At 42.0% G+C, this 11,676-nt stretch overlaps 1 protein-coding gene and 1 pseudogene across 1 annotated transcript; one reads left to right on the forward strand and one right to left on the reverse strand.

Annotated features, from left to right (window-relative positions):
* LOC118581835 overlaps positions 1-2,574 on the reverse strand; it is a 28,336-nt pseudogene extending 25,762 nt beyond the window's left edge.
* A 1,299-nt stretch (positions 2,575-3,873) lies between these two features.
* Positions 3,874-10,398, forward strand: LOC118581696 (arginine-hydroxylase NDUFAF5, mitochondrial-like). The gene is made up of 3 exons (XM_036184152.1): positions 3,874-4,171; positions 6,842-6,882; positions 9,228-10,398. The coding sequence occupies exons 1-3, from the start codon at positions 3,956-3,958 to the stop codon at positions 9,238-9,240; spliced, it is 270 nt and encodes an 89-aa protein (XP_036040045.1). The 5' UTR covers positions 3,874-3,955; the 3' UTR covers positions 9,241-10,398.
* Positions 10,399-11,676: the final 1,278 nt, after the last annotated feature.

The following is an 11,676-nucleotide window of genomic DNA, read 5'->3' on the forward strand; positions in this document are numbered from 1 at the left end:
CAAGTCATGCACTCTGCAGATGCCATGCTTCCTCCAGGGAAATCAATATGTTGCTTCACTCAAAACTGCCATCCTCTCACCAAACTATGAATTACAGAGCACTCTGTGTCTATGTGGTCAGCGGACATGCAATTTTCTAATTTGCAAAAGGCATCATATAAGCTAGCTAACAATAATTCTAAAGGAGGGGCCCATGCCTTATAGTAGTTGTTACTCAGTAGCTGAACATACTAAATGAACGAGTACCCAACTCTACTTACCTTCTTGAACATATCTCTTCCTACATAACAACACACAGCAGCTCTCAGCATGGCTCACTAGAAGCCATGGCTCATTGACCCAAGCTTTCATGTTTGTCTTCTGGTACCAAAACAAGAAGAAATCATTGCATACTGTTTCTTTCACGGCTTTATATTATATAATAAACACCTGACCTTTCTCATCATGCTACAAAAATAATTATATACTTCTTAAGGAGATATCAATAAAATAGTGTAATACAGAAGAATCAACACTCCCAACCAACCTGATTGCTTTTCTCTTTTTGCCTTAGAACAAGTGATTGTTGGAGATTTCACAGTTTCGGAGGTACTGGAATCTTTGGTCCTTGGTTTTCCTTTAGGAAAGAGTCTGCACTGTGGTCAGTGATGCTCCTTTTCTTTTTTGTATTCTGCAGAAATTCTTCACTATCCTTCTTGGGACTTATTTTTGAATCTATCTTCTGAGATTTACACAAGTTTTTCATTTTCTGAATTCTTTCAGAATTATCTAAGTCATTTTTATTTATAGGATCTTTTTCATCTTTTGTTGTTGTTGTTGTTGTTTCTTTCTTTCTTTCTTTTCCTCCTCAATCAGCATTTTTGACTTTGCTTCTTTTTTGGTCTGTTTTTGTTTCTGCTTTACTTTTTTTTGGTTTGGTACTTTGCTTTCTTCATCAGAGATCAGAATCAGAGTCTGAAAGCTCATAGAAGCATTTCAAGTCTTCCATAGTGCGGTGGTTGATAGGGCTCCCTCTTTTATCAACAGCATAATTCAATTTAAACTTTTTGTCATGAAACATGGCTCGAAACCCCTTGTCAATTTTGACTTTTCGGTCCTTTTCTGGCATTTCCCAAAATCTGGGATCCTTTGAAACCCGCCTAAACTGCTGGTTTTTCAATTATTTCTTGTTTGGATGACATTTTTAAAGTCTTACTGAAGAAGTATCCAGAAAAACCAAACACTAAAAAATAAAATAAATATTACTTACACTCTTTTTTTTTTTTTTTTTTCAGAGCTGAGGACTGAACCCAGGGCCTTGCGCTTGCTAGGTAAGCACTCTACCACTGAGCTAAATCCCCAACCCCTAAAATAAATATTACAATGATGAATGGTTAATAATACAACTAAAATACAAACAAATTAAACATTTGTTCACTGTGTATGCACATACACACACATACATACTTAGACACTCTAAATTTACATAAAATTAAGGCAACTTAAACTTAATTTCAGCAATCCAACCTATTCTGGGTCAAACATAAAAAAAAGAAAAACATGGTAAAATATAATCGTTACATTACAGATCACTTGAAATAAATTTAAGACAAAGCAAACAGAATCCTATGGCTTTGTGGAGGGCAATGTTTAGTAGCTGACTGCCCTCATAATTTCTGTATTTCTAGATTGTATTTGTCATCATTAAAAGGTTAACTAAGGTGTATCACACACATGTAAAATCAGGATTCTAAAGGAAGAGACATGATTTTCATGAGTTTGAGGCCAGACCTTACACAGTTACATAGGGAACTGGTGGTCAGCTTAGGATACATAGCAAGACTATTTCAAGAAACTAAAGACTGATGCTTGGAAGAAGGCTCAGTCAGTGAAGTGCTTGCTGCACAAGTATGATATGGATTTGATCCCCTAGACACACATAAAAATCCTGCATGCCTATATTCCCAGTGCTGGGTGGCCGGGGTAGCCAGAGGCAGGAGGATCCCCTGGTCATCCAACTCAGATTACTTGAGGTGCTTCAGGTTCCGATATCTCAAAAAATAAGGTGGAGAGCAAGCACCCTCCCAAACATGGACACACAATGCATGGACATGTAGCCTGATGTGAGCAATTGCATATGCAACACACACACACACACAGACACACAGAGAGAGAGAGAGAGAGAGAGAGAGAGAGAGAGAGAGAGAGAGAGAGAATATTCTCAAATCTCAGTTAGTCCCATTTGTTTTTCATACATTTGTTCCATTCTCTTTGTTAATCTTTACTTAATATTTTCTTTTCTTTTCTTTCTTTCTTTCTTTTTCTTTTTTTCCCCCGAGACAGGGTTTCTCTGTGTAGCTTTGTGCCTTTCCTGGAACTCACAGAGATCCACCTGGCTCTGCTGCCTCCCGAGCACTGGGATTAAGGGCGTGCACCACCACAGCCCGGCTATATTTTCAACAGCTTTTCTCATAATTAATGGGGGGGGGCGTTCAAACCAGATTTACCTCAGAGTTCCTTCTGTAAATCCTTCCATCTATCAAGAACCAAATTAAGTGTCTCACACTGCTGGGTGGTGGTTGCAGCGCACGCCTTGAATCCCAGCACTTGGGAGGCAGAGGCAGGAGGATCTCTGTGAGTTCGAGGCCAGCCTGGTCTACCGAGTGAGTTCCAGGACAGCTAGGGCTGTTACACAGAGAAACCCTGTCTCAAAAAATAAAAAATATATATAAATAAATAAAAAAGAAAAAAAGAAAGAAAAGAAAAAGCCTCACACTACAGTTAACAAAATGTTATTCTTTTTCTTAAAATTTTTCATGTGTATGGGTGTTACGCCTGTATATATATATATATATACATATATATATATATGTATATATATGTTAGCATAGTACATATATGTGTATACATATATACATATAATATACATACATATATGTATGTGTGTGTATATATATATATATATATGTCTGAGCACCACTTCTGTGATTGGTGCCCACGGAGGCCTGATGAGTTCGGATCCCCTGGAACTGGTTTTAGGGACTGTCCGCCATCACGTGGTTGCTGGAAACTGAATCCTGGTCCTCTAGAAGAGCAACCAGTGCTCTTAAGCTTCGAGCCATCTCTCCAGTTCCAAGTCATTTTCTTAAAACCTTTTATTCTCGAAGTGACTAAGGTCTAGATAGGCTGATCCGCTGTAAACATATGAAAACGCACATATGTTTGTACAAATGCATACTGTTCCCTTGTGAACAGTCTCTGCCCCAATACTGGGATTTACAGGTGTGCTCCGCCATCACACAGGCCAGGGCTGCTTTACTTCAAAATCCTTTACATTCCAACGAGAAAAACATAAAACTTCACGGCTGCGCTTATGAATTTCAGATGTATTGCAGCACTTAACCTTTGAATAGCGTTACGATATAGATATCACCGCACCCAAAAATCAGAGGTAATGTGTGTAAATGCTGGAAATTGAAGCCCTCGACAAACGTAGGATGTTCAGGGGAGCGAAGGCAACTCGACCTCACTGCAAACGCTTCCCCTCATCCTTACTGTCCACTCATCCTCTGGCCTGAGAGCCCCAGGCTAGCTGGTTCGGGAACCATCTTCCCATCTCACAAACTTTCGGGGAAAGTTACTCGGCCGAGGTCTCTCGAGAAGCAGCCCTAAAGAGAGCAACGAGGCCAGGAAGGGACCAAACAACAGGCGGACTACTCACAGACCCCAAGGAGACCCCGTCGGAGCCCCACACAGCTCCTCGGTTCTCTTTTCCGAGCCTGGTCTGAGTTCACACGGAGCGCACACCCACAAGCCTTCGCGTGACGCTCCGCCAGTGACGGCACACGAGCTGGGCCAAACTACTCCAACCTTGTCTTTCCCTCTTGGAATAATCTTGTATCCTTGTGCTAGCCATAGTCCCACCGGTGCATGCGCACAATAGAAAACATGCCCTGCTGTGGCGCCGCGCCTGGAGATGCTGCGACCGGAGATGCTGCGACCGGTCGTGCTTTGGCGCCTAAGCCCGAGGCTTGGGGGGCCTGGCGGTCTCTGCCGGGAGCTCCGGTCACAGGGAGGTAGCGTCCAGTGTCCCTCCATCGGGCAGCACTTCGACAGGGAATTGAAGAGGAAGCAGAAAAATTGGGCAGCCCGGCAGCCTGAGCCTAGGAAATTTGACTACTTGAAGGAGGAGGTGAGACTGCGGGACCGCGACGCTGGGAGGCTCGGAGCCCGGCAGGCAGACCGATCCACTGTGTGTGACCTTGAGAAGAAGCTTCACCTTTGTGGGCCTCTCTATTCCAAAGGACGAGGCTCGGCTAGTGTGCATGACAATCGTTCATTCGCTTAGCAAGGACTGCCTGAGTCCCAGGGCAAAGCAATCGCCCCCCCTCCCCCGCCCCCGTCCCCGGCTTCGCAGGGTAGCATTAAGGAGAGAGCGCGAGACACGCATAGACAAGGAATGTAATTTCAGCTAATAAAGTAAGGAGAAGAAAAAGTGAAATGGTGGTATTGGTGACGAGGATGGTCAAGAACGGCTGCTATGGCGGAAAGTGTGATAAATAGTCGAGCTGAGATGGGAGACAGGTCGAGTATCCTAGGAAAAGGAAGAGATGCGAACAGAACTCCTGAGCCCAAAGGACCTATAGAGACTCTTCCATAAGTACCTTTCTGTTCAAGTAAAGCACCCAGATTACAGCCTGACTGAAGCCTTGTGAATGTGCAGAACTAGAATATATTCAGTAAAGTATATGAAAATCTTTTTTTTTTTTTTTTTTTTTTTTTTTTTTTGGAGCCGAGGATCGAACCCAGGGCCTTGCGCTTGCTAGGCAAGCACTCTACCACTGAGCTAAATCCCCAACCCCGAAAATCGTTTTTTGAAGTAAGTGAAAAGTATTGCCATTTGGAATGACGTGCAAAGTGTGCTCTGCTCAGGGAAAAGACTTCGATGTAGCCCTTGCCCATCACCCTCTCAAAACGAAAACAACTATGTTCTGAACTTTCAAATAGTGATCACAGCTCCGAAGTGTTTATAAGAGACTGAGTGGAATAGTAGACTTCATGCCAGCCGGATGTCACTAGCCTAGTGAAGGGTGGATGGCACTTACCATTCGACTTCTTTTATATTGTGCTGGGAGCTGGTCATCTGTACTTTTCCAGATTTGGTGTTTACTAATTTGCAAAAATTACTAAAAGAAACAAAAGCTGTTAATGTAGATTGGCTGAGTATGGTGACACACGTCTGTGATCCTGGCATTCAGAAGGCTGAAGGTGGGGGATTAGAGGGTTATTATGAGTTCAAAGCCAGCCTGGGTACCCTTTCTCAGACAAAACAAAACAAAAACCTGGTTAATTCATTTAGCAGTTACACAAAGTTTGTACTAAGTTTTTATTAAGTGATCAGTTATATACTGATTTATAATCCTTAGCCAAGTGAATAATTTTTATTTTAATGTATCTCATGCTAATGTATCAATTGTATTTGTCTGAGTTGGGGTTTCTATTGCTGTGCTAAAACACTGTGATCAAAAGTAACTTGAAGAAGAAAGGGTTTATCTTACAACTTCCAAGTTACACTTCATTTCTGAGGGAAGTCAGGCCAGGAACTGGAGGCAGGAACTGAAGAGGAAGGAATGCTGCTTATTGGCCTGCTCCTGGCTTGCTCAGCCTGCTTTCTTGTATCATCCAGGGCCACCTGCCCTAGGGGTGGCATCACTCATAATGAGCTGGATCTTCCCACATCCATCATTAATTAAGAAAATGCCCTACAGACTGGCCTACAGGCTAATCTTATGGAGACATTTTCTCAATTAAGATTCCCTCTTATATGCTGGGCAATGGTAGCCCACACCTTTAATCCTAGCACTCAGGAGGCAGAAGCAAGAGGATCTCTGAGTTTGAGGCCAGCCTGGTCTACAAAGCGAGTTCCAGGTCAGTCAGGGATGTTACACAGAGAAACCCTGTCTTGAAAAACCAAAAACTAAACCTAGTTTTTAAGATTGTTTAGAGCGATTTTTGGTCTTGTTTGTTTTGGGGCAAGATCTCACTGTAGGCCTGGCTGTCCTGGAATTTACTGTGTAATATATACCAGTCTGGCCTCAAACTCACAGAGATCACCTGCCTCAGTCTTCCCGTGTTGATGTTGTTTTTGAGACAAGGGTCTTTATAATCTATACTAGGCTGGAACTAGTATATGTTCCAGACTGGCCTCGAACTCACAGAGATCACCTGCCTCAGCCTCCCGAGTTGATGTTGTTTTGAGACAAGGGTCTTTATAATCTGTACTAGGCTGGAACTAGTATATGTTCCAGACTGGCCTCGAACTCACAGAGATCACCTGCCTCAGCCTCCCGTGTTGATGTTGTTTTTAGACAAGGGTCTTTATAATCTGTACTAGGCTGGAACTAGTATATGGTCCAGACTGGCCTCGAACTCACAGAGATCACCTGCCTCAGCCTCCCGTGTTGATGTTGTTTTTAGACAAGGGTCTTTATAATCTGTACTAGGCTGGAACTAGTATATGGTCCAGACTGGCCCCAGACTTGTCGCAGGCCTCTTGCCTCAGCCTCTTGAATGCTAGGACTATAGACATAAGCTGCCACACCCAGCAGATGGTTGAATTTGGTTTTGTTAAATTGGCTGTAAAGTAATTTACTTCAGTTTGTTTCCAGGGATATTTTATTATGTTTTATATTATTTTATCCATATTCAGTATTCATAAAGAAAGTTGCTGTGGGAAAATAGAAAATGGGATACAAAGTACTTACCGTTTTGAAACGTAAATTGAATCTTAGGAAGAAAGAATGTTACTCCTCTGTTAAACCTACTCCATGTATTTAACCCATCGACTCTTGAAATCTTTCAGGTTGGAAGTCGGATTGCAGACCGTGTGTACGACATAGCCAGGTAGGAGTTGATAGATATTACAGTGAGATGCTGTCACTTCCTCTGTCTCCCTCTCCCCTGCTCTCCTTGTCTTTCTGTCTGTTAGTCTCTGTCTCTGTCTCTTTCCCAAAGCAGAGTCTTGCTCTAACCCTAGGCCTTGCCTCTAACTGAGCTTGGGCAGTCTTCCTTTCTTAGTCTGTTGAGCAGCTGGGAATCAGGACATGTCCCACCAGTCCTGGAGGACAATAGAATCTGCTGTTGATTGGAGACTTGGAATTAAACCATGAGAGCTTGATATGTGGAATAGTCGAATCTGAGAAATTTACTACCAGGGTTGGTGATTGAAGTCACTCTAAACATGGTCTTTCTGTTTTAGATTTTTGAGATAGGGTCTCACTATGTAGCTCAGGCTGGCCTCTAGCTCGTGGTACTCCTCCGGCCTCCGATTGCTAGGTGCCGAGATTATAAGCTTGCACAGCCACACCTGGCTGTTCTTTTTCTGGGAAAGCAAATGACATTTTCTTCATTGTTATATTCTTTTTTAAAAAAATAGTATGGATGTAAAACTTTTGCCTTTCTTGAAGCCTGAATGATCAGGCTTGGTTTAGCCCAAATTTTTTAATAGACAGATTGCTCAAAATATGGAACTAAAAAGTCAACTACATGTGAAATTTTAAGATTTATTAATCCAGTTGGTGGTTCCTAGTGTTGAGAATCAGCTTGGCAGAGGAAGGGAGAGTGCTGTGGAATGTGATCGAGTGATGCCGAAGGACCGTTAATTTGGGCATGTCATGTCAGAAAGAGTAAAGAAGAGGGAGTATACAGATGCTCTAAGAGGCAGTGTTAAGGCAGTAAGTCTCAGGAGATGAAGCAGGTTTAAAGATGTAATATATGAGAGTCTTATTAAAGCCAGCAGAACTTGATCAGTGACTGGATCTGGAATTCCCATTTGGTGTCATATTTATCTGTAGCTCCACTTCTTACGTCCTTCACCTTACCCTACTGGCTCTGGCTGTCTCCACCCCTCGCCTAAATTGCTGTAGTCACTTCCACATGGGTTACCCTGCTTCCATCTGTGCCCCCAACAATCTTGCTCACTTCAGGATGACCCTTTAAAAGTACAAGCCAGGTCATTCTTCATCTTGTCAGACCTGTGGGATTCTCGTCTAACTTAGTCATAATCATGTCTCTTGTGTGTGTATTTGTGTGTGAGCACAAGCCTGTCACAGCACACTTGTGGAGATCAGAGGATGTCTTTAGAAAGTTGATATTCCGTCATCAGAGTGGTGCCTGGCAGCCTTACTCACTGAGTCATCTCGATAGTCCTGTGGTTACTTTCTCAAAGGTACCCCCACTTTTGCTGGCAGTAAGTTCCACAGCACTTACTAATCCATGGTATTTGTTTGTTTCTTTGGTGTCTTTCTTCCTGTACTGGACTTGCTTATTTTTGTTCATTACTCAAATCAGAGTTCCTACAACCCTCAATGCATAATCATTACATTGTGAATGCATGAGTATTAAGGTAACTTTAACTCAGTTGGGGTGTAACTCAGTGATGAACACTTGCCTAGTGTGGGCTCTACTACTGAGCTATGTCTCTGGCCCATCTTTTGATTTTAAGAAGTAGAAATCCACTGAAGTCAATTTAAATACAGAGGTATTTGTTGGAAGTTCTTATGCTACTAAGATTTGGAAGTAGAGCTCTCTCTCACAAGGTATTGAGATGTTGAAACCGAAGTATGAAGTATACCCCTGTTTCACATGCTTACTGGGGTTACATGGATGCTACATGTTATCTTCATTCTTTTGCTCTTGTAGATTGTCCCTAGTTGTTTTTTTTTTTTTTGGTTTGTTTGTTTTGTTTTTGGTTCTTTAAGACAAGGTTTCTCTGTGTAGCTTTGGAACCTGTTCTGGAACTCACTCTGTAGACCAGGCTGGCCTTGAACTCACAAAGATCCACCTGCCTCTGCCTCCCTAGTGATGGGATTAAAGGCATACACCACCACTGCCCGGCTTTTTGTCCCTGTATTCTTGATGCATGTGGCCCACTATATGTACCCTATAATTAACTAGCTTTTTCCAGCTCCTGAGAACTAGTTGTTATTTCTTCCTCCACTCTGTTCAAGGATATTGTATGATAACTTGAAATCAGCTATGGCAGAAATAGTTATACCAAGGATATTGTGAAGTGCTCCATAATAGTACCCTGCCAAGAGTTAGTTTTTAGCATACCACTGCTCTAACCTTAAGTGTATGTGCTCTCGGCTCAGAGGCCTTTGCTCCTGTCTTTTCATCTATTTGTTCTGATTTTCGGGAGAGACAGATAGATAGTCAGATTAATTAGCTTAGTTCTCTGCTCTCCACAGTGGCGTCATCTGAGAACCAGTTCTGCACCTCCCTTACCAAGCCTGCGTCAAGTCGCACGTAACGCACCTCGGCAGAGTAGCTGTGCCATGGAAATCGGCAAACAGTTCAACTCACGGTGCTCTCTTTTTTCTCCTAACCAATATTGGTAAGCTGTGAACAGAAAAAAGTGAATGTGGTATGAACTGAAATTCAGGTAGCAGTTTCTCTAACAGAAGAGGGATGCCACATGGAAATCACTGAAGATGTTTCCTGGAGATCTCATTGGTGCTGCGGATAAAGAGATAGACTGACCAGGAATGACCCAGTGAGAAACTGTGCTTATGCTTAGACCATGAGGCACCCCTAGAGGGAGGTTTAGTGAGCAGTGACTTATAGACACCAAGAATTGTAAACCTCATGAGCAGGGTCCTCAATTATAAGCAAAAATTATCAAAGTATATGTTTATAATACACAAGTAAAACGAGATAAAATCAGAGAGGTGCTGAGAGATGAGTATTTTTTCAAGATTGGAAAGTGATGCCTATTGTTGGTGAGAAAAAGACACCAGAAGATACAGATTAAAGATTGGAGGAGGTGAAAATTGTAATTTCCTCCTTTGGTGTTAGCTGTATGCCACCACCTAGGAAGTACAAGCCTGATACTTTAAGAGCAGCAATAAAGATCTTTTAAGGAAATTCCTTTTCTGATTAAGTGGTTAGAGTCTGTGCCCTGGGGAGACCTAGCATCGCTGTTGGTTCCTGTCACTCACCTGGCCAAAGGACTGCCCTAGAATAGAAGCTAGGCTTACCTTAAGCAACACCACTAAAGAGATAAGCAGACTAATTAGTCCTTTAGTGAGATACTACTTTCCTTCTCTGAATTCCTGCCCTGTACCACAGTCTCTTACTGAACAAGGCCATACTGGTTCCTAAGTTTTCCTGCTTTTCTGAAGGATCCAGAAAAAACAGACATAGCTTTTCTTTTCTTTCCATCTCTGCTCTAAGCATGCTTCCCCTAACACACCAGGCTTCCCCCAGCAATCTGTGCTTCTTTACTCTTTCTCTAATACTTCCCTGCCTGCCATGTGGCTGCTTGTCCACCCTGTGTCTGACCTCCATGCCCACTTAAACAGCATAGCTTTCCCTACTTCTCCATTCTCTTCCTCTGAGCAGCTGCTGAGATTTACAGCTTACCTGCCTTCAGATGTTTGTTTTTTTTTTTTAAACTAATAAAATTGTCCTTGAACTTCTATTTGAGTCTGTTCTTATTTTTTGTATTTATTTTTATTTATTTATTTATTTGGTTTTTCAAGACAGGGTTTCTCTGTGTAGCTTTGCACCTTTTCTGGAACTCACTCTGTAGCCCAGGCTGGCCTCAAACTCACAGAGATCCGCCTGGCTCTGCCTCCTGAGTGCTGGGATTAAAGGTGTGCGCCACCACAGCCTAGCTTAATTCTTTTCTTAATGAGACTAAGACCACCAGGCAGCAACCCCAATTTCCCTAGGATTGATATTGAATAGTGCTTGGCTGTAGCAAGCTCAATGTTCCTGACCAATGTTCTGATATTGCAGCCACTTTCAAGTCCAATTTTTACGGCATCTATTTTTTTTGTTATACTTTGTGACATTAAAGGAAAAATGATTTATCCCAGAACTGAAAAGAAAGACAGCTGGATTACAATTTTTACCCTTTTTTTCTCTGCCACCTAGTAATTGTTCAGTGTCTGCTTCTGGCTCAGGAACATTTGATACATCTCCTAAAGGGTGTTATTTCTTCTTTCTTTTTGATGATTATAGTTTGAAACAGCAATAGGGATGCCTGGAGTGAAGTGTTCCTAAAAGTAGTGATTAACACCTAGTCAGCCTCAATAGAAGGCTTCAGAAAAATCAGTCTGAAATCACAGCACTTTCTTTTCTTTTTTTACAGTATTTTTTTTTTTGTGGTTTTTTTTTTTTTTTTAAGATTTATTTATTTATTATGTATACATTATTCTACCTGCATTTATGTCTGCAGGCCAGAAGAGGGCACCAGATCTCATTACAGGTGGTTGTGAGCCACCATGTGGGTGCTGAGAATTGAACTCAGGACCTCTGGAAGAACAGCCAGTGCTCTTAACCACTGAGCCATCTCTCCAGCCCCCAGTATTTTTTATTTAAGACAGTTTTTAAATTTAAATTTTAAATATATTATGATCATATTCTTCCCCTCTCCCAAGTCCTTCCAAATCCTTTCCCTATCTCTACCCATCCAGCTTTATGTTCTCTCTCAAAAAACCCAATAAAACAAAACAAAACAAAAAGCAAAAATAAAGTAACACTAACAACAACAACAACAAAAAAGCCAAAAAACCCAAACCACCCAACCATAACCAAATAAGAGCAAACAAAAAACCCTGTGGGGCCCATTATATATTGGTCGACTATTCCTGAACATGAGGCCTGTCCTGGAGTGTTTGGTCACTTCATTGG

This window comes from Onychomys torridus, chromosome 4, assembly GCF_903995425.1.
Source record: "Onychomys torridus chromosome 4, mOncTor1.1, whole genome shotgun sequence".
Classification (NCBI taxonomy): domain Eukaryota; kingdom Metazoa; phylum Chordata; class Mammalia; order Rodentia; family Cricetidae; genus Onychomys; species Onychomys torridus.

Bases quoted from the DNA above. Each gene is read 5' to 3' on its own strand.
- LOC118581696 (XM_036184152.1), top strand. From the start codon at position 3,956: ATGCTGCGACCGGAGATGCTGCGACCGGTCGTGCTTTGGCGCCTAAGC. The intron at 4,172-6,841 runs GTGAGACTGCGG...GAAATCTTTCAG, and splicing joins TTGACTACTTGAAGGAGGAG to GTTGGAAGTCGGATTGCAGA.